At 42.3% G+C, this 23686-nt stretch overlaps 2 protein-coding genes across 2 annotated transcripts in view; both read left to right on the forward strand.

Annotated features, from left to right (window-relative positions):
- The window catches only part of fah (fumarylacetoacetate hydrolase (fumarylacetoacetase)), a 28755-nt gene extending 27185 nt beyond the window's left edge, over positions 1 to 1570 (forward strand). Inside the window, exons 13-14 of the mRNA XM_088991756.1 lie at positions 3 to 120; positions 1177 to 1570. Of these exons, the coding sequence (XP_088847882.1) occupies positions 3 to 120; positions 1177 to 1253 (195 nt within the window). The 3' untranslated portion in view covers positions 1254 to 1570. The remainder of the gene's footprint in view (positions 1 to 2; positions 121 to 1176) is intronic.
- Positions 1571 to 10431: 8861 nt separating this feature from the next.
- The window catches only part of arnt2 (aryl hydrocarbon receptor nuclear translocator 2), a 111280-nt gene continuing 98025 nt past the window's right edge, over positions 10432 to 23686 (forward strand). The window contains exon 1 of the mRNA XM_088991757.1: positions 10432 to 10783. Within this exon, the coding sequence (XP_088847883.1) occupies positions 10753 to 10783 (31 nt within the window). The 5' untranslated portion in view covers positions 10432 to 10752. The remainder of the gene's footprint in view (positions 10784 to 23686) is intronic.

Consider the following 23686-nt stretch of genomic DNA (forward strand, 5'->3'; position numbering starts at 1 on the left):
AGGATCCCAAGAGTTTTGGCTCCATGATGGAACTATCATGGAGGGGTTCCAAGAGCATTGATCTTGGTGGTGGAGAAACAAGAACCTTCCTCCAGGATGGGGATGAAGTCACCATTACAGGTCAGGAGTGAAACTCAGCCGACTGGTTTAGAAACAACAACTACATTGACACACTGGCAGTTTAAAACACATTTGGAGTTTGGTCAGGTCAGCCATAGCATGTTCTGAGATTGAGAAGTCTTTAAAAAAACACTTAAAGGACAACCGACACCATTTTTTTGTTTCCTAACTGACATCAGAAAAAAACGTTTTATAGCATCTAAAATACCCAAAACATGCAGGCTGATATTTTTAGTCAAATGCAAAACACCAATAAAAATAACTTAAAGTGTCCCAAAACTATTTCAAATGACCTCGGAGATGGCAAGTTTCAGAAGGTCCCGCCGCCTTGTTCGTGACGTCACGCCAGGACGTCTTGCCTTGCTCTAGAATCAAAACAATGGCTTCTGATTTGGAGAAGAAGCTTTCTTGTATACTTATCCAGTTTTGAATATGATTCAAATAGTTCTGAAAAGGAAAGCATACATGTTTGCAATCGATTAAAGAATTTATTCCGTGTCATTTTGAGGCATCTGGAGAGAAATGTAGCACCCAAAAAAAGCAGAAGATGGCAACAATGCTCCGTAGAAATGGGCTTATTTGTCTCCTGGGAATTTTTGTCAGCGAATATCAACCATCGCGTTATTTATGTGTTTTCCTTCGAATTTCGCCATCAACACAAAGTTTTCAGACCAAACAAAGTGCCGCAAAATGCACTGACGTGATGAAAGGACTGCTACAGTGTGTCCTTTATCAGTCAGGGGCGTTCCTGACGTGACATCACGTGAGGAATCATCACCAACCCAAACACAAACTACCTGAATATTCAGCGCAAGTCTTAAAACGTAAAATATAGGTATATGTGGTGGAATCTTTGTAAAATGCGCTCGGTATAAGTCATTTGAAGTGATTTTACATATTATGGACACAACTTGTCCAGAGGCGTCGGTTGTCCTTTAACTAAACTCATTAGTTAGTGCATTTTGTGTTCACTTAGTATCCATTCGCCACAGTGTATCTAGCATAGTATAATAACATGAAGTAGATGGAGAAAAACATGGATTTTTCTGTGTACAGGTCACTGCGAAAGAGATGGGTACCGGGTGGGCTTTGGTTCCTGCACTGGGGTCGTCCTCTCTCCCCTGCAACACTGAAACCAGCTGAATGTTTTGTGTGAGAGGGAATGTGTGGAAAATTAATTTTCAGCACACACAATCACACATGCATACATACACAATATGACACACTCTGTTTCACAGGCCGCTCAATTGATGTGATGTGTGCCTTAATTATTTATTCATGCATTCCTCAGAGCTCCAAAGACAGATAGTGACCTTGTTACTGGAATCCTCTGCAATATCCTTCAGAGGGCTTCTTTCTCATCGTGCCTAGTGTTACTACTGTACCAGAATCAGTATTATTGATATTTTCAGCCTGGCGTTTCTGGGTTAATAATAAAAGGCCAAATACATTTTTAGCGATTGTTTTGTTTTGTTTATATTTTTTTGTTCTCCAACAGTGGTGTCAAACACACGGCCCACGGGCCGGAACCGGCCCCCAAGGAAGTTTGATCAGGCCCGCAGGATAATTTAAAAGTGGAAAAAAATGCAAAAAGTTTTTTTTTTTTTTGATGAAATGCATTTCAAGGATTGTCCACGAGAGGGCATAGTGGTACTGTTTCAATCAACGTAGAAGAAAACAGCTGTCTTTTTTTCAACCGTGGTTTCAACACCCTCATTAGCCAAAATGTCATTATCTAAACAGAGAAAAGTAGATGAGTGTAGAATTTTCAATGAAAAATGTCATATTTTGTACAGAAATGCGTGGGAAACATTTGTGCTTGGTGTGTTTTGAAGGAAATAGATACATTTAATTAGCCATATTAAATATTGCTCAAAATAAACATTAAAATAGTAAGTTTAAAATATTTAATTCCGGTCAAAATTGTTAAAATATTAAATGTAACTGTTAATGCTAATATTAGCTTGTAATATTCTAACCTAACAGTTTTCAACAAGTTTTGGTATTGAATGAATGATATTTGGTTATTTATAGCATGTATGCTATAATTTTAATGGTCCGGCGCACTTGACATCTTCCGAGGCCATATGTGGCCCACGTGGTGAAATGAGTTTGACACCCTGTTCTAGAATGTGTCATGTGACCATTAGATCTGGAGAGCTTCGTGGAACCACAGCACAGTACGGCACAAAAGGCAAAATACAACACTGAAGAGACGCACACTTGACTAGATTCCTTCCTGAAGCAACGCCACAGCTGTGATGAAAATGAACAAAACTTCATATCGAAGTTGCCTCACAGATGACCACCTGTAGTCTATCCTGAGTCCCAACAACAGACCCATGGGCCAGACAAATATGAACGTATTGCCAAGAAAAGATGTGAAGTCAGGTATTGTCATGTTGCAATGACCTGCCATTAAGAAGTAGAAGACTATCGTTTACTTCGGCAGCAGGTAGATTCGGCAACAGGTAGCGGGTTTGTGCCTACCTGCTTGTAACACACCTGGTGCCAATCTCCTCATTATTCACTAGGTATTTAAAGGATAACCGGCACCATTTTTTTTGTTTCCTAACTGACATCAGAACAACGTTTTATAGCATCTAAAATGCACAAAACAGGCTGATATTTGTAGTCAAATGCAAAACACCAATAAAAATGACTTGAAGTGTCCCAAAACTACTTCAAAATGACCTCAGAAATGGCGAGTTTCAGGAGGTCCCGCCCCCTAGTTCGTGACGTCTCGCCAGGACATCTCGCCTCGCTCACGAATCAAAACAATGGCTTCAGATTCAGAGAAGATGCTTTCTTGTTACTCATCCAGTTATGAATATGATTCAAATACTTCTGAAGAGGAAAGCATAAATGTTTGCAATCGATTAAAGAAGTCCTTCCGTATCATTTTGTAGGTGCCGGAAAATGCACAAGATGGCGCCGAAGCTCCATTGGAAATGGGCTTATTTGTCTGCTGGGAACTTGTGTCAACTAGAATCAAATGGTAGTGGAATCTTTGTAAAATACGCTCAGTGGAAGTCACTGAGTGATTTGACAAATTATGCCCGGAGGCATCGGTTGTACTTTAAAGGACAACCGACACCATTTTTTTGTTTCTTAACTGACATCAGAAAAGCGTTTTATAGCATCTAAAATACCCAAAATACATAGGCTGATATTTTCAGTCAAATGCAAAACACCAATAAAAATGACTTCAAGTGTGGTAAAACTGCAAAAAAAAATTGAGCTGCGAATTGGGCATTTTCAGAAAGTTCCGCCTCCAGTTCGTGACGTCACGCCAAGACGTCTTGCACTGCTCGAGAATCAAAACAATGGCTTCAGATTCGGAGAAGATGCTTTCTTGTTATTCATCCAGGTATGAATATGATTCAAATAGTTCTGAAGAGGAAAGCATAAATGTTTGCAATCGATTAAAGAAGTTCTTCCGGGTCACTTTGAGGCATCAGGACTGATGTGTAGCGTCCCAGAAAATCCAGAAGATGGCGCCCAAGCTCCGTTGGAACTGGGCTGATTTGTCTGCTGGAAATTTGTATCAGCGAATATCAAATAGTAATCTTGGTGCTACACACAAAGATTCACCATTGCGTTATTGATGTGTTCTCCTTCTAATTTCGCCATCAACACGGATCAACATGACGTTTTCAGACCAAACAAAGTACCGCTATATACTATATGCGTTGGAATCGTTGTAAAATACGCTCAATAGAAGTCATTTGAAGTGATTCAAAAAATTATGGACAGAACTTGTCCGGTGGCGTCGGTTGTCCTTTAACTGGTGTCATTTGGACATTGAATTGCCGGTGAATTGTTTAATCTCGCTACTGCTCGTGTCCAGGTCTGTTATTCCTATTCTTGCTACAGTGGTTTTGTGTAGTTTATGGTCCATTGTTTTTCCGTGATTTTGAATCGTGTACTATTAATTGATCGGTGCTTGATGCATCAGGCTTTTGCCCGCCTTCAATCCACCACCATTATTTTCTAAAAGTTAGACCTCTGGTGTGCCCACAATGTGGCTGCCTTTCCAGCAGCTCATGTATTTTGTTTTTCTACTTTCATTCCTTTCATCACTTTGCTGCTTTGAAATGTAATTTCTCCACTGCGAGACTAATAAAGGCAAATCCAATCCAATCCAATCCAATTTAGTCTGTAAAGATGCGCCCCAATTTATGGACTTTCGTGTTACGAAAAACGGTACATACGAACACTTTTGCAGGTACAGTGATACGTTGGCTTACGAACTTAATTGGTTCCCAGAAAGTGTGTGTAAGCCAAAAAGTGTGTATTCCAAACATTAATTTCCCATAGGAAACCATTAACATGGGAATAATCCGTTCCCAGGTCCCCATAAAACATAATTTTCAACTAAATAAGCCTTAAAACTACACACAATATACCCTAATTACCTTATTTTATGTATAATAAATGTGATATTGTATTGTAATTAAAGAAATAAACTGTACGGTAATTTAAAGTCGTTTTATTTACCTTTATGATGGTCGTTGATGGCTTGATGGAATGGATAGCTTTTTTTGCACACAGTGGTCTCAAGGAGCTCTTGGTTGTGCATCAAAGTTGTGATATTGTAACAGCAACGGATGCAGGCAGACACACGAGAAACTTCATTAGTAGCTGGTTACCTTGCTTGTCCTTCCTTTTCAAATTGTACAGATAATAATAATAATAATAATAATAATAATAATAATAATAATACATTTCGAACTATCAATAAAGTTAAAACGAGTGTTTTCTGTCCATGTTCTCACCTTTTCACTTTTCTTTTTTTTCACTTTTATTTTTTATATCAAGCTCTGTCGTCTGCCTTTCCTGTTCATGTGCAGCTCTGTGTTTCTGTAACCGCTCTCCACCTCACTCCTGCGTGTGTCCCCTCCCTACTCTTCCACAAATCTGACCAATCACGTGCGGCTTTCACCGAAGATTGGGGGCGGGGAAGAGAGGACAAAAAAAGTCTACTGCCATTTCCAGCTTCTTGTTAGGAGCTCCAAGAACCGTCTCGTTCGCAAACGACACATCACTCATTGTGGCGCTCCGTGTGTTTCCCGAAAAATAGTTTGTATGCTAAGATTATATTCTTGCGAATTTAGCTGAATTTAGCCAAATTTAGCTAAATGCTAAAAGAGCAATTTAGCTAGCTGCAGGTCCTTACCATCTTTGTCTCTCTGTCTCGCCAGCCTGTAAATATCAGTCTCGCCTTCCTTGCTGTCCAGCCTAGCATATAAGTCATCATAGGTCTCTTGTTTGGCCTTTGCCACCTTTACTTTCACCGCGCGCTGCATCTCCTTGTACTGATGTATACTGTCGTCCGTCCTCTCATTGTCCCACTTCTTCTTTGCTAACCTCTTCCTCTGCATACACTCCTGCACCTCCCCATTCCACCACCAAGTCTACTTATCTACCTTTTTTCCACTCGATCCACTAAATACTTTCCGACCTGTCTCTCTGATTATGGTCACTGTAGTTTGCCAGTCATCTGGAAGGATCTCTTGCCCACCCAGTGCTTGTCTTACCTCCTTCCTAAATGTCATGCAACATTTAAGTTCCGCCATTTTGTCCTCACTTCTTCCTTCCTAACAGTTGGAGATAGAAGTAAACTGAGACTGCCGTTATAACGTGTTGTTTTGGGATTCGACTGATGTCATATTTTCTACCGTAAAATACTCCAACAGCACACATACCTTAAGAATAGAATGATTATGATGAAGAGGTTTGGTTGTGTGTGCCACCCAATAGAAGTAGAAAATATTTATTCTATATGTCTGTGACAATTTCAGAATTGTATACTTTATGATGTTACAGTAAAATCTAATGTCAGCAAAGCAATTGGTCCAACTCAATGTGATCTTTTTATTTCGTCATTCTGAAAGAGCCCTCCCAACCCCAATCCTTGCTAAGAGGCACATCAGTAACTGGTGGAGAGTCTATGTGTAACGATCACAGAGTAATTAGTCACAGGCATCCTCCATGCTCCACGACTGAAAAGAATTAGATTCTAAAATGCTCCCACCTATGTCTGATGTCAGTGCTACAGAGCGGTGTCTGGAGTTTAACAGTGTAACAACTTGCGCAGAAGAAAACTGTTCCTTAGCCTGTATGTTCTGTCATCTCCACCATAAGGGGAGGAAGGACGGTGTGTACGAGGTGGGTGAGGAGAGAGAGGCCTTTTGTATACATCTTTTGGTGAACATGTCTGTGGTTATGGGAAGGCTCCACAATCCACTGAGTCACCTTCATTGTCCTTTGAAAGAGCTTTCCATACTGCAGCCACGGAGCTGCTGTGCACTGTGGTGATGTTGGTTGGGATGAGAATTGAACCCCGGTACTAAACTGGCTCCAAGGCTGAATTGTCAAATACTATATTACAAGTAGATAAATAAATACACAAATCGGAAGCATTCAATGTTGAAATTTAATGTATCTTATCTCTATATATGCTGTGCGGTTCAGCCAGCAGACTCTATTCCCTTCGTGACCATTTTTTCATGATAATCTCTAAATTCCTGCCTTTGTTCGTAGCAATCGAGGATGACCCAAAAGCAAATATCTTTATATTAAAATGACTCTGCTATATTCTCAAAAATGCAAATGACAAAAGTACTGCTTCACCTTCAAACATCATCAGGAACTAACAATAACATAAATATTGCTTGTGCAGTGAAAGATAAAGAGACCAAGAAGTCTTATCTTGTCTTCTCTGTTCCTTTCTCCTCCTCCACGGCTTCTGGAGTTATGGTAGAGGACTGGAGGGGAAAAGTTGAGACACTGTAGCCAATTAATTAGAGAGGCTGTAAATGTTAAGTACAGAAAGGAGGAAAGAAGATGATGGGATGAAGAGCAATGGGAAATAATCACTTTTTGCGATTGCATTTCCTCTCTGTGTACTAAAATCCAAGAACTGCAATGGACAAACTCATTGCTTCCAAGTAACAGACAATGAGATTACATGATTTGTGAATGCAAACCGTGTGTGTGTGTGTGTGTGTGTGTGTGTGTGTGTGTGTGTGTGTGTGTGTGTGTGTGTGTGTGTGTGTGTGTGTGTGTGTGTGTGTGTGTGTGTGTGTGGTTGTGTGTGCATATGTGTTTGTGGGTAATTTGGAGGGGTACATATTGTATCTAGGAATGTGTTTGTACTTAAACATGAACCCTGAAGTATTACGAAATCAAGAAGTAGTATGCTTTTATATGACCCTGCCATATTAGTTCTCAAGGTTGAATAGAAAATAGGAGGTCTGCTTACTACATAATCAAAACAAATGTCTGGATTGTAAAAAATATCAGCAAATGTCAGCAAGCCTTAACAGCAAGGGTTACCAACTTTGGGCATTAAAGGACAACCAACACCATTTTTTTGTTTCATAAGTGACATTAGAAAAAGTTTTATAGCATCAAAAATACCCAAAACACGCAGGCTGATATTTTTAGGCAAATGCAAAACACCAATAAAAATTACTTAAAGTGTCCCAAAACTGCCACAAAATGCACTCGGAAATGGCGAGATTCAGAAAGTCCCGCCCCCTTTCCATGACTTCACGCCAGGATACCCCTCCACAAAATGCCTTGCTCCAGAATAAAAACAATGGCTTCAGATAGTTTAGATTCGGAGAAGATGCTTCCTTGTTTACTCAAGTTATGAATACGATTCAAATAGTTCTGAAGAGTAAATCATAAATGTATGCAATCTATTAAAGAAGTTTTTCCGCATCAATTCGAGCCGTCTGTACTCCAATATAGCGTCCCAGAAAATGCACCAGATGGCGCACAAGCTCCGTTGGAAATGGGCTGATTTGTCTGCTGGGAATTTCTGTCAACTAAACACCTTCTTCATGGTGTCAACGCAATTGGTAGTCTTGGTGCGACACACAATGATTCACCATCGTGTAACTTTCCTTCTAATTTCACAATCAACACTGTGTTTTCAGACAAAAAAAGTGCCCAAAATACATTGTGTGTCTCTTTGTCGGTCACGGGCGTTCCTAATGTGATGTCACTTCAGGAATCATCATCAACTCGAAAACAAGACTTCCTGAATATTCAGTGTGAGTCTTAAAATGTAAAATATAGCTATATGCGGTGGAATCTTTGTAAACTGTGCTCAGTAGAAGTCATTTGAAGTGATTTTACAAATTATGGACGCAACTTGTCCGGGGTGTCGGTTGTCCTTTAAGGGCGACTATAAAGCATGTTTTGGATCATTTTATTCAAGTGTGTCGAGGACCACACACTTGAATCAAATGATCAGCTCATTACCAAGGTTTGCAGAAGCCTGAGAACAATCCTGATCAGCTGATTTAGATGTGTTGGAGGAAGTATTTGCCCACTCTCTTAAAAAAGGCTGGCTAAGTGTTTTTGTTGTTTGTTGTATTGTGGAAATCAAATATAAATGAGTGAATTTGACACAACGGAGAGAAGAGTGACGTCAACAAACTTGCCAATTCTGAATGATTTCAACAAACAAACAAAAAATCGACAAGTACAGTATATAAAAGGCTTTCCAATAGTGTGGACATGGCTTCTGAATGCCTTAACAAAACACCTCACTCATCTGTTCAAAACACTTCAGTATATATCCATCTATACAATAAATATAGAAGTAGTGTGCATACCTAATATGAACCATAAAAGATGATACTGTCTCTGTCATGATCTGGTTGGCGACCAACGGGGGGCGCTGTCGGCCCCGCCTGCACCTGCACAGGTGCTGGTCGTCCCGATCAGATTGGCGACCAACGGGTAGTGACGTCAGCCCTGCCTGCAGCCTCGCAGGTGCTGGTCGTTTAATCACTGACACTTAAAAGTACACCCGGCACGACCATCCGGTGTCGGTTCATTGTCTGCTGCTTGTTTACTGCATGCATTGTGTAAGTGTTTGTTTAACCTTGGCGGACTTTTACTTTTGGTCTTCTTTTGCTACTTTGTATTTTTTCTATTCAGATGATTTTGATGTTTTACATTTTGTTCCTGCTGACTTTATTTTAATACAATTTGTCAAACAACCTCCTGCTCCCTCCTGCCTGCTTTTTGGGATCCGCACCCGCCATCACCACCTCGCAAACCGTGACAGAATGAACCGACCAACCATCGGATCCCGCAGGTACATCAGACCCGTCTCATTTCCACCTTGTGCCTGGCAATGCTACGTCCACGTTAGCCCGAGCCTCGTCGCGTTTGAATTGCGTCACTCGATGAGCCGTAACGTCCTCGTAAACGTCCGGCCGAGACCTCCTTCCAGGTGGCCGTCCAGGGTGACACTGGGTTACTGGCAGTGCACGCCCACGTCCAGCCACGCTGTCGTCGTGCATGACGAATTGAGTCTCATCCACGACGAGCCGTGCAACGTCTGCCTCAACGTCAGTCCGAGACCCCACTCACCGCTGAATTCCGGAGCGGCTCTGGACTGGTCTCGTTCCCCCGGTGCTGGGCAGTTCACGCCCACGTCGGCGTCCGGCCGAGACCTGGTCCCATACGGCCGTACGGGGTGCCACTCTGCGCCTGGCAGTTTGACGTCCACGTTGAGCCATGCGCCGTCGCGTGAACGTGCGAGAGGGATCGCACTCACGCCCACGACGATCCGTGCCGTGTCCTCGTCCACCCCAGGCCGAGTCCCGTTCCCATCAGGCCGCCGCCCGTCGTCTGCTGGAGAGGCAGCGGTTGCCCTCTCCACCGATCGTTCCCTGGCGAGTGGACCTTTTGGGAGACTGTTGGGACTTCTGGAAGCAGCCCCTTGAAGGGGGGGTACTGTCACGATCTGGTTGGTGACCAACGGGGGGTGCTGTCGGCCCCGCCTGCAGCCTCGCAGGTGCTGGTCGTTTAATCACTGATACTTAAAAGGACACCCGGCACGACCATCCGGTGTCGGTTCATTGTTTGCTGCATGCATTGTGTATGTGTTTGTTTAACCTTGGCGGACTTTTACTTTTGGTCTTCTTTTGCTACTTTGTATTTTTTTCCATTCAGATGATTTTGATGTTTTACATTTTGTTCCTGCTGACTTTATTTTAATACAATTTGTCAAACAACCTCCTGCCTGCTTTTTGGGATCCGCACCCGCCATCACCACCTCGCAAACTGTGCCAGTCTCCAGTATTGTTCGATTTCAAAGTGAAATTATTCCATTTAGTTCAAAATGGTCGCATAACCTTCAAAATGGATCTTCAATAAAATTCGAAATGATACACATAAGTAGATTTGTAAATTATTTTATCTATAGAAATTGTGTAACAAGTGCAAAACGTATTGTCAAAAGAAAAGTTTCCTGTGGACACTTGAACACACGTTCGGCATCCCTTTCTTCCACTGCGCTTTTTGCAGTGTGTAACAATAATTTATTCAGGGAGTCTGAAAATCTCGCGGTGTTACCACCCAGACATCTTGCATCTTATTTAGTCTGGTTCCACAGGATTTATTGTTTGACTATTGACTAAATAGTTGTGTTCAATCATCCGGTGCCGATTTTCGACGAAAGGTGGCGGCTGGAGAGAGCCTCGCGTGCCAAGCCTGCGGTGTGTCGAATCTCTCTCCCAGTCCTAGCCCCGGGCTCTCTTGGCGTGTTGTGCGTTATCACTCCACCGCTGCCGTTTTGTTATTTTTCTCCGGTGAGGAAACATGGCAACTCCCGCCGCGGTCAATCCGTCCGGTAAGTCAGCACCTGCTTTTAACATATGCGGTAAACCGAACGTGTTAAGCCTGAGGTTTAGAGACAACAGTATGCGTTTTGCTGAGCCTAGGAAGCAAGAAGAGGGCTAAACCCGCCGCCAGGCCGCCACAGCCTAGCTCCAGCATCCATCCCCTTCCCCCACATTGTGCAGTCGTTCACGGCTGTGCCATTCTGTACAGCTTTGCTAACTTCAACGCCTTTGTCAGAATGAGTTGGCCGAGCTACACACAAGCAATGCTTTAATGTTGATGGATGCTATCCTTCTGTTTTTGGTCGCTTGCATTATTTTCGTCGGCGCCTTGCTTCCATCACTCTCAGTGACACAACTATTATTTTTCCTGCTTATTGTCCGACTGCACTGCACTTGTTAGCGGTCGTTGGATCTTGCGTATCATCTCCGATATACAGAGATGTCAACCAGTCGACTATTGACACGGCCGTCCTTCTACCACCTCGCCCGTTGATACAAAAATGCATCCTGAGTGAATAGAATGATTAAATATGTTTTACTGACCACACGGCAATAGGTGTATATAACCGTTTTAGATAAATGAATTACAGTATTATCTTCGCTTCATTTAAAGTACACGCGCACGGTACCACGATTAACACCATCATACTTTAATATTGGCGTAAAGTCAAGAGTGTCACAGTTAACCTATTATAATAATTAGTTAACTCATTCACTGCCAGACGTGCAAAAATGTGTCCACTCCAGTGCCAGCGGTTCGTCATTTTCACTGAAATTGCAGGACCCACAGAATATTGAGTTTTAGGAGTACATAAACATTCAACACAGCGTTTGAAACCTTAGACTCTCTTTTTTTCATCAGAAAACATAGTTCATTTCTAGGTGATTTGTTTCTGGAGACATTCGCTGTGAAAACCAAGCAGTTTCTTGTCAAATGCCTGATTTTTCGCAAAAAAATCCAAGAAAATTAGCCTTTTGTGCAGAGAAGCAAATTCAAGCAAAAAGGTGATCAAGGACCATATTTTTTACTTCGTGTGACACCCCAAACACCTGGACATTTGTTTACTTTGATAAAACAACAAAAGAAAATAGACTTGTTGACAAAACCACATTTATTTAGATTCATTACAGATTCAAAACCAGAAACAGAACAAAAATAATCTACACATGTGTGAATGTGTTTCAACTACAGTAAAGTCTCGTTATATCGATATTCTCGGGAGTTCGAAAAATATCGATATAACCGGGACTATCGATATATCCGACCCTGCGCGCATGTAATTTTCTCCTTGCGTGCATAGAAATAGTATCGTAATAAGCGGGACTATCGATGTAACCGATATCGATATAACGAGACTTTACTGTATTTACAAGTCTGTGCGTGAGCTATATGCAGGTGCGTGCGTGTGTGCCCCCACGTATGTGCGCATGCGTATTCAAAACAGTATTTCTTCTTAATGTGGCTAATGCTTCTCCATCTTCCTTTTCGCAATCTCTGTGGGAGTTGGGGGGGACACTCCACTTCGACCAGGTTCTGTCGAAATATTTCCTAACATCATCATACTGTACCATTTTCATCTCACAGCATGAAAGAGATAAAAAGGCATCAACAATATACTTTAGACCAGGGGTCTCAAAATCAATTTACCCGGGGGGCCGCTGGAGAAAAGCGCTGATTATACATTCCAATGTTCTCAAAATCTTTATTTTTAACACACAAAAATGAATTAAATGAGTAAATGGAAAAATTAATACAAAATCAATTAACCAGTAATAAATAAATAAAATAATTAAGACAAAAAGGCAGATACAGACGACTGAAAAAAAAACACAGGAAAACTCATTATTTTAATAAAGTTTCAAATGTCTGTATTCACCATTCTTTAACCTTTAACTTTCTTAACAGAAATCGATGAGAAGGTTTCTTCAGCCGTCATCTGTACACATTTGAATGTTTCGGATGTTTCGCCTCCTATCCAAGAGGCTTCGTCAGCGAACTAAAGTCTGACTGGTCGTATCGGCCCTATTTATATATCCCTAATGTCCGGATATGGCGGCGCCGGACACAGCTATGATAGGTCCCTACTCTCAGGTTGAGGGGAGCAGAGGACCACTCCCTGTGGCCCCACTGATTGTTGTTACATTCCTGACTAACGACTGGCCTATTTGCCCCACTCCCACCGGTCTCACCTCATCAGCATTACGAATGTTGCCTAACCTGTTTTGCTTAAGCAGGCTGTTGTATGAACGATCCAAATTGAACCTCACCCCACCAGACCGGTTTTGGATTGGATTGGATTGGATTGGATTTGCCTTTATTAGTCTCGCAGTGGAGAAATTTACATTTCACAGCAGCAAAGTTATGAAAGAAATGAAAGTAGAAAAGCAAAACACAGGAGCTGCTGGAAAGGCAGCCACTCTCGCGGCGTCGTCTTGAAGTAAAAAGAACAAAAAAAAAACTAAATAACAAATAACATGACAACACAAAGACACAGAGAGACATTCCTTCTTAAGCACTTTCTGTACCCTCTTTGTTACATAAAGCAGCAGCGGTTTAATGAAGGATTTAGTTGTTTGATGAGAATCGCTTCTTTTACCCCCCTTTCAGATTTTAACCTCATTGTCGTCAAATGAGTGGTTGCTAGCTTTTAGGTGCAAATGTACTGCCGAGTGAGGCCCACTAGTATTATCCCTGCGATGTTGATAAAGTCTTTTTTTGAGAATTTGTTGAGTCTCCCCAATGTACTGCTCTTTACAATTTTCATTCTTACAATGTATTGAATAAACTACATTACTTTGTTTTTCATTTGGTAGCCTATCTTTTGGATGCACTAATTTTTGCCTTAACGTGTTTATCGGTTTGAAATAAGTAGGAATTTTGTGTTGCCAAATGACTCTTTGTAATTTTTCAGAAACTCCTGCAATGTAAGGTACTGCTACTCCTCTCCTTTTTGTATCTTGAGAATTTTTGGTTCCATTCCCTATTCTTTCTTTCTGACATTTGTTGAATGACCACTGAGGGTACCCACAGTTAGTGAGTGCTCTCCTGATATGTTTTGACTCCTTTTCTCTACCTTCAATGCTAGTTGGTATTAGTTTAGCCCTATGCTGGAGGGTTCTGATAACTCCTAGTTTGTGTTGCAAAGGGTGGTTAGAGTCAAAAAGTAAGTATTGGTCAGTGTGCGTAGCCTTCCTCAAGACTTCTGTTTTTAGCGCTCTGTCCTCTTTTATAATTACTTTACAATCCAAGAAGGCTGGTTCTCTTTAATGTCCTCACAAGTAAATTTAATGTTGATGTCTACAGAGTTGAGGTGATCTGTGAAGGATTGAATTTCTTGTTTTTTAATTATGACAAAAGTATCGTCCACATATCTAAACCAGTGTCTAGGTTTTGTCCCCGGCAAGGATGTGATGGCCTGTTTCTCCATTTCTTCCATGTACAGATTACGATTTCACTATGTGTGAAACTGGTGAGCCCATAGCACAACCATGAATTTGTTTATAACATTTCTCCCGAAATTGAAAATATGTAGTATTAAGGCAGATTTTCAATAATTGGCAGATGTGGTCCGGTTTAAGTTTGGTTCTTTCATGCAGAGAAACGTGCGCCAGCAGTCTCGTCCTCACCACTGAGACTGCTGCTGGGGTTGGGACAGATGTAAAGAGAGAAGTCACATCGTAAGATGCCAAAGTTTCCTCAGGTTCCAATATGAGGTCTTTGATCCTCTCTACAAACGCTGTGGTGTTCTCTACGTGATATTCTGTGTTACCAACCAACGGAGCTAAGATAGTTTTTAAATATTTGGCTACATTGTATGTATGCTACAAACAATGAGTCTGAGGGGAACCCTTCTTTATGTATTTTTGGCAGGCCATAGATACATGGCGTGGCCTCTCCCTGTCACGGTTTGCAAGGTGGTGATGGCGGGTTCGGATCCCAAAAAGCAGGCAGGAGGGAGCAGGAGGTTGTTTGACAAATTGTATTAAAATAAAGTCAGCAGGAACAAAATGTAAAACATCAAAATGATCTGAATGGAAAAAATACAAAGTAGCAAAAGAAAACCAAGTGTAAAAGTCCGCCAAGGTTAAACAAACACGTACACAATGCATGCTGCAACCAAGCAGCAAACAAACAATGAATCGGCACCGGATGATCGTGCCAGGTGTCCTTTTAAGTGTCATTTATTATAACGACCAGCACCTGCGAGGCTGCCGGCAGGGCTGACGTCGCTACCCGCTGGTCGCCAATCTGATCGGGACGACCAGCACCTGTGCAGGTGCAGGCGGGGCCGACAGCGCCCCCCGTTGGTCGCCAACCTGATCATGACAGTACCCCCCCTTCAAGGGGCTGCTTCCAGAAGTCCCAACAGTCTCCCAAAAGGTCCACTCGCCAGGGAACGGTCGGTGGAGAGGGCAACCGCTGCCTCTCCAGCATACGACGGGCGGCGGCCTGATGGGAACGGGACTCGGCCTGGGGTAGACAAAGACACGGCACGGATCGTCGTGGGTGTGAGTGCGATCCCTCTCGCACGTTCACGCGACGGCGCATGGCTCTGCGTGGACGTCGAACTGCCAGGCGCAGAATGGCACCCCGTACGGCCGTATGGGACCAGGTCTCGGCCGGACGCCGACGTAGGCGTGAACTGCCCGGCTCCGGGGGAACGAGACCAGTCCAGAGCCGCTCCGGGATCCAGCGGTGAGTGGGGTCTCGGACTGACGTTGACGCGGACGTTGCACGGCTCGTCGTGGATGAGACTCAATTCGTCATGTACGACGACAGCGTGGCTGGACGTGGGCGTGCAATACCAGTCACCCAGTTTCACCCTGGGCGGCCACCTGGAAGGAGGTCTCGGCCGGACGTTTACGTGGACGTTGCGGCTCGTCGAGTGACGCGATTCAAACTCGACGAGGCTTGCGCTAACGTGGACGTAGCATTGCCAGGCACAGGGTGGAAATGAGACGGGTCCGATGTACCTGCGGGATCCGATGGTAGGCCGATTCATTCTGTCACGGTTTGCAAGGTGGTGATGGCGGGTTCGGATCCCAAAAAGCAGGCAGGAGGGAGCAGGAGGTTGTTTGACAAATTGTATTAAAATAAAGTCAGCAGGAACAAAATGTAAAACATCAAAATGATCTGAATGGAAAAAAATACAAAGTAGCAAAAGAAAACCAAGTGTAAAAGTCCGCCAAGGTTAAACAAACACGTACACAATGCATGCTGCAACCAAGCAGCAAACAAACAATGAATCGGCACCGGATGATCGTGCCAGGTGTCCTTTTAAGTGTCATTGATTATAACGACCAGCACCTGCGAGGCTGCTGGCAGGGCTGACGTCGCTACCCGCTGGTCGCCAATCTGATCGGGACGACCAGCACCTGTGCAGGTGCAGGCGGGGCCGACAGCGCCCCCCGTTGGTCGCCAACCAGATCATGACACTCCCGGGTATAATCTAAAATACATCTGTTTGTCTATATGTTTTCCTTTCTCTAAATTTTGGAGACAGTCTATCATTTCTTTCTTGTATCTATTGGAAGGGTCCCTTTTTAGTTGCTCATAAGTGTTAGAATCACTGATTAACCTATTCATTTTGTCTTCATAAACCAATCTGTTGAGAAGCACTGTGCATCTGCCCTTGTCTGCTGGCAAAATAGTAATATTTGTGTCTTTGTAGAGTAGTTAACGCCTTTCTCTCTTCTAATGTTATGTTGGACGGAGGTAGTTTGGCACTACTGAGAAGGGCTGATATTTTAATGCGTAGATCATATGCCTCTGCATACGAAAGTTTGTTATTTTTAATAGTCGATTCACTAGCTGTGACATAATCTATTGTAGGTATTGTAAGAATCGCCTCTTTAACCCCCCTTTCAAACCATCTATGTTCTTTCGCTAAGATTTTAACCTCATTGTCGTCAAATGAGTGGTTGCTAGCTTTTAGGTGCAAATGTACTGCCGATTGAGGCCCACTAGTATTATCCCTGCGATGTTGATAAAGTCTTTTTTGAGAATTTGTTGAGTCTCCCCAATGTACTGCTCTTTACAATTTTCATTCTTACAATGTATGGAATAAACTACATTACTTTGTTTTTCATTTGGTAGCCTATCTTTTGGATGCACTAATTTTTGCCTTAACGTGTTTATCGGTTTGAAATAAGTAGGAATTTTATGTTGCCAAAGGACTCTTTGTAATTTTTCAGAAACTCCTGCAATGTACGGTACTGCTACTCCTCTCCTTTTAGAATCTTGAGAATTATTGGTTTCGTTCGCTATTCTTTCTTTCTGACATTTGTTGAATGACCACTGAGGGTACCCACAGTTAGTGAGTGCTCTCCTGATATGTTTTGACTCCTTTTCTCTACCTTCAGTGCTAGTTGGTATTAGTTTAGCCCTATGCTGGAGGGTTCTGATAACTCCTAGTTTATGTTGTAAAGGGTGGTTAGAGTCAAAAAGTAAGTATTGGTCAGTGTGCGTAGCCTTCCTAAAGACTTCTGTTTTTAGCGCTCTGTCCTCTTTTATAATTACTTTACAATCCAAGAAGGCTAGTTGGTTCTCTTGAATGTCCTCACGAGTAAATTTAATGTTGAAGTCTACAGAGTTGAGATGATCTGTGAAGGATTGAATTTCTTGTTTCTTAATTATGACAAAAGTATCGTCCACATATCTAAACCAGTGTCTAGGTTTTGTCCCTGGGAAGGATGTGAGGGCCTGTTTCTCCATCTCTTCCATGTAAAGATTAGCCACTATGGGTGAAACTGGTGAGCCCATAGCACAACCATGGATTTGTTTATAAAATTTTTCCCGAAATTGAAAATACGTAGTATTAAGGCAGATTTCTAATAATAAGGACGAGGCTGCTGGCGGATGTTTCTCTGCATGAAAGAACCAAAATGAAACCGGATCACATCTGCCAATTATTAGAAATCTGCCTTAATACTACGTATTTTCAATTTCGGGAAAAATTTTATAAACAAATCCATGGTTGTGCTATGGGCTCACCAGTTTCACCCATAGTGGCTAATCTTTACATGGAAGAGATGGAGAAACAGGCCCTCACATCCTTCCCAGGGACAAAACCTAGACACTGGTTTAGATATGTGGACGATACTTTTGTCATAATTAAGAAACAAGAAATTCAATCCTTCACAGATCATCTCAACTCTGTAGACTTCAACATTAAATTTACTCGTGAGGACATTCAAGAGAACCAACTAGCCTTCTTGGATTGTAAAGTAATTATAAAAGAGGACAGAGCGCTAAAAACAGAAGTCTTTAGGAAGGCTACGCACACTGACCAATACTTACTTTTTGACTCTAACCACCCTTTACAACATAAACTAGGAGTTATCAGAACCCTCCAGCATAGGGCTAAACTAATACCAACTAGCACTGAAGGTAGAGAAAAGGAGTCAAAACATATCAGGAGAGCACTCACTAACTGTGGGTACCCTCAGTGGTCATTCAACAAATGTCAGAAAGAAAGAATAGCGAACGAAACCAATAATTCTCAAGATTCTAAAAGGAGAGGAGTAGCAGTACCGTACATTGCAGGAGTTTCTGAAAAATTACAAAGAGTCCTTTGGCAACATAAAATTCCTACTTATTTCAAACCGATAAACACGTTAAGGCAAAAATTAGTGCATCCAAAAGATAGGCTACCAAATGAAAAACAAAGTAATGTAGTTTATTCCATACATTGTAAGAATGAAAATTGTAAAGAGCAGTACATTGGGGAGACTCAACAAATTCTCAAAAAAAGACTTTATCAACATCGCAGGGATAATACTAGTGGGCCTCAATCGGCAGTACATTTGCACCTAAAAGCTAGCAACCACTCATTTGACGACAATGAGGTTAAAATCTTAGCGAAAGAACATAGATGGTTTGAAAGGGGGGTTAAAGAGGCGATTCTTATAAAACAACAAAATCCTTCATTAAACCGGTCTGGTGGTGTGAGGTTCAATTTGGATCGTTCATACAATAGCCTGCTCAGGCAAAACAGGTTAGGCAACTTTCGCAATGCTGATGAGGGTCGTTATGCTGATGAGGTGATACCGGGGGGAGTGGGTGTAATAGGCCAATCGTTAGTCAGGAATGTAGGAACAATCAGTGGGGCCACAGGGGGGGGGGTCCCACGCCCCCCCCCAACCTGAGAGTAGGGACCTATCATAGCTGTGTCCGGCGCCACCAGGTCTGGACATTAGGGATATATAAATGGGGCCGATACGACCAGTCAGACTTTAGTTCGCTGACGAAGCCTCTTGGATAGGAGGCGAAACGTCCGAAACCTTCACTTTTGTACAGATGACGGCTGAAGAAACCTTCTCATCGATGGACCACTCCTGTACGACTGAGAGCTTACACAGACGTATTGTAGGTATTGTTTTCAGAGTTACTGAGAAATTTAAACCTTTGGTTAGTACCGCCTTTTCTGTCTCTGAGAGATCTGTCTGACAAATTTTTGATCCAATTCTCCCTTGAAATCTGTTCATTCCTAATTTTCCGCGTGTTTACCAGTAGCTGAGATTGTTTCCGTAAAAGTAATTTTTGAAATTTACACTTTTGTCTCTCTTTGGTTTGGGTGTGGTACCTCATATATCCGGATTTAGTAAATTCACACTTCCTGATAGATTTTGTGGGTAAGTTTAGTTTGTAATCGCTGATAATAAGTTTCTATTTCTGACTGTTTGTTTTTTATCTCTATGTTAAGTCTCTTAATTCGCAAATTTATTATTTTCCTAGTATAATTTTGTTGCATTTTATCAGCTAAGTATCCGGGTTCCAGGGGTGCTTGATTCAAGCATTTAGGAATTAACCGGCTCTGTCTACACCTAAGATTGAATCTGAGGTGGTTCTTTAAGTCAGCTAATTTAAAGGTGGCCTTTTCTAAGTTACGTACCAGCAGAAGGATGTCTCTCCCAAAGTTGGCAGCAATACGTCTGTGTAAGCTCTCAGTCGTACAGGAGTGGTCCATCGATGAGAAGGTTTCTTCAGCCGTCATCTGTACAAATTTGAAGGTTTCGGACATTTCGCCTCCTATCCAAGAGGCTTCGTCAGCGAACTAAAGTCTGACTGGTCGTATCGGCCCTATTTATATATACCTAATTTCCGGACATGGCGGCGCCGGACACAGCTATGATACAATACAATTTGGATCGTTCATACAATAGCCTGCTTAAGCAAAACAGGTTAGGCAACATTCGTAATGCTGATGAGGTGATACCGGTGGGAGTGGGGCAAATAGGCCAGTCGTTAGTCAGAAATGTAACAACAATCAGTGGGGCCACAGGGAGTGGTCCTCTCCTCCCCCAATCTGAGAGTAGGGACCTATCATAGCTGTGTCCGGCGCCGCCATTAGGGATATATAAATAGGGCCAATACGACCAGTCAGACTTTAGTTAGCTGACGAAGCCTCTTGGATAGAGGCGAAATATGCGAAACCTTCAAATTTGTACAGATGACGGCTGAAGAAACCTTCTCATCGATGGACTACTCCTGTATGACTGAGACCTTACACAGATGTTTCTTAACATAAAGAAAATATTGAAAATGAACTGTCCTAAACATGGCTTCTCTTGCCTACTTGTTCAGCTCCACATTCGTTTCATTCATATCAATCATGCGGGCCGCACTAACATTAATCTTTCATATCAAGGCGGGCCGCAAAATATTTTTTCAGGGGCCGCATTTGCCCCGCGGGCCGCGAGTTTGAGACCACTGCTTTAATCATAGCAGTAGCATCACGTGCGCCTGTGATGTCACAGGATGAACGTAACGGTACATAACTCGACGAACTGGGCTGTTTGAACATTCTAAACTATAACAGACTATTACAAGAGGAATTCACCTTGCTGACAAAATAAAACTAACACGCGTGAATGCGCACCTGGACTTCGGGGTGGGGTGACTGGTGTGATTCTGCGTCGCAGAAGCACATCGAGCTCGACGGCAGCCACTCATCGGAGGAATCTGGCTCCAGCTTCGAGTCACCCGACAGATCACCCTCACTTAGTTTTGCAGCAATGCTGCCAGGCCAATATTGTGTCGGCGTAGACTGCTTGTAATTGTGACTAAAATGCTTTGCCATGATCACCGCTCTGTCCCCCATTAAAACCCGGAAAGGACAGGGTGATTGGAGGCTCCTTTTTTTTTTAGCAATGAACAACTCTTGCCTACTCGTGGGAGGGAAATACATTACCCACATTTCTGAAATTCCCACACATGATGGACTTGAGCTTCACTCTCCCGCAAAAAAAACCAAACCTGAATAAACCCGGGAATGGCGTTCTACGGCATATTTTCAATTCGTGAATGGCAACAAATAAGTTAATTGTGCTTTTTTCATTATGCTCCTTTTCTGTCAGGTGTTGTCGCCATAATAAACACTTGAGCACACCATTTATCCAATAATTGATCAAATATTAGATTGTAATTTTCACCATCATCTCACTTGCGAATTATCATATTTAAGATGACACGGGTGATTTGTTTTGTCATCCTGCTATAGGCAACCTTTTAATTACCGCAAAGAACAACACTGGTCAACATTTTTTTGCGCAGATTCCAAATCTGTCCAAATAGTTTTCTCTAGCATATCCCACATTAATAAAATAATAATACAGTGAGACCTTGGCTTGCGAACTTAATTGGTTCCCAGACAGAGTGTGTAAGGCGAAAAGTGTGTATCCCTAAAAAAAAATTCCCATAGGAAACCATTAAAATGACAATAATCCATTCCCAGGTTTCCATAAAATATAATTTTCAACTAAATAAGCCTTAAAACTACACACAACATACCTTATTCTATGTATAATAAATGTGCTTTTGTATTGTAATGAAAGCACAGATCATCTCAACTCTGTAGACTTCAACATTAAATTTACTCGTGAGGACATTCAAGAGAACCAACTAGCCTTCTTGGATTGTAAAGTAATTATAAAAGAGGACAGAGCGCTAAAAACAGAAGTCTTTAGGAAGGCTACGCACACTGACCAATACTTACTTTTTGACTCTAACCACCCTTTACAACATAAACTAGGAGTTATCAGAACCCTCCAGCATAGGGCTAAACTAATACCAACTAGCACTGAAGGTAGAGAAAAGGAGTCAAAACATATCAGGAGAGCACTCACTAACTGTGGGTACCCTCAGTGGTCATTCAACAAATGTCAGAAAGAAAGAATAGCGAACGAAACCAATAATTCTCAAGATTCTAAAAGGAGAGGAGTAGCAGTACCGTACATTGCAGGAGTTTCTGAAAAATTACAAAGAGTCCTTTGGCAACATAAAATTCCTACTTATTTCAAACCGATAAACACGTTAAGGCAAAAATTAGTGCATCTTTTCAGAGTTACTGAGAAATTTAAACCTTTGGTTAGTACCGCCTTTTCTGTCTCTGAGAGATCTGTCTGACAAATTTTTGATCCAATTCTCCCTTGAAATCTGTTCATTCCTAATTTTCCGCGTGTTTACCAGTAGCTGAGATTGTTTCCGTAAAAGTAATTTTTGAAATTTACACTTTTGTCTCTCTTTGGTTTGGGTGTGGTACCTCATATATCCGGATTTAGTAAATTCACACTTCCTGATAGATTTTGTGGGTAAGTTTAGTTTGTAATCGCTGATAATAAGTTTCTATTTCTGACTGTTTGTTTTTTATCTCTATGTTAAGTCTCTTAATTCGCAAATTTATTATTTTCCTAGTATAATTTTGTTGCATTTTATCAGCTAAGTATCCGGGTTCCAGGGGTGCTTGATTCAAGCATTTAGGAATTAACCGGCTCTGTCTACACCTAAGATTGAATCTGAGGTGGTTCTTTAAGTCAGCTAATTTAAAGGTGGCCTTTTCTAAGTTACGTACCAGCAGAAGGATGTCTCTCCCAAAGTTGGCAGCAATACGTCTGTGTAAGCTCTCAGTCGTACAGGAGTGGTCCATCGATGAGAAGGTTTCTTCAGCCGTCATCTGTACAAATTTGAAGGTTTCGGACATTTCGCCTCCTATCCAAGAGGCTTCGTCAGCGAACTAAAGTCTGACTGGTCGTATCGGCCCTATTTATATATACCTAATTTCCGGACATGGCGGCGCCGGACACAGCTATGATACAATACAATTTGGATCGTTCATACAATAGCCTGCTTAAGCAAAACAGGTTAGGCAACATTCGTAATGCTGATGAGGTGATACCGGTGGGAGTGGGGCAAATAGGCCAGTCGTTAGTCAGAAATGTAACAACAATCAGTGGGGCCACAGGGAGTGGTCCTCTCCTCCCCCAATCTGAGAGTAGGGACCTATCATAGCTGTGTCCGGCGCCGCCATTAGGGATATATAAATAGGGCCAATACGACCAGTCAGACTTTAGTTAGCTGACGAAGCCTCTTGGATAGAGGCGAAATATGCGAAACCTTCAAATTTGTACAGATGACGGCTGAAGAAACCTTCTCATTGATGGACCACTCCTGTATGACTGAGACCTTACACAGATGTTTCTTAACATAAAGAAAATATTGAAAATGAACTGTCCTAAACATGGCTTCTCTTGCCTACTTGTTCAGCTCCACATTCGTTTCATTCATATCAATCATGCGGGCCGCACTAACATTAATCTTTCATATCAAGGTGGGCCGCAAAATATTTTTTCAGGGGCCGCATTTGCCCCGCGGGCCGCGAGTTTGAGACCACTGCTTTAATCATAGCAGTAGCATCACGTGCGCCTGTGATGTCACAGGATGAACGTAACGGTACATAACTCGACGAACTGGGCTGTTTGAACATTCTAAACTATAACAGACTATTACAAGAGGAATTCACCTTGCTGACAAAATAAAACTAACACGCGTGAATGCGCACCTGGACTTCGGGGTGGGGTGACTGGTGTGATTCTGCGTCGCAGAAGCACATCGAGCTCGACGGCAGCCACTC

This window comes from Hippocampus bargibanti, linkage group LG03 (assembly GCF_051943395.1).
Source record: "Hippocampus bargibanti isolate YZ-2025 linkage group LG03, ASM5194339v1, whole genome shotgun sequence".
Classification (NCBI taxonomy): Eukaryota; Metazoa; Chordata; class Actinopteri; order Syngnathiformes; family Syngnathidae; genus Hippocampus; species Hippocampus bargibanti.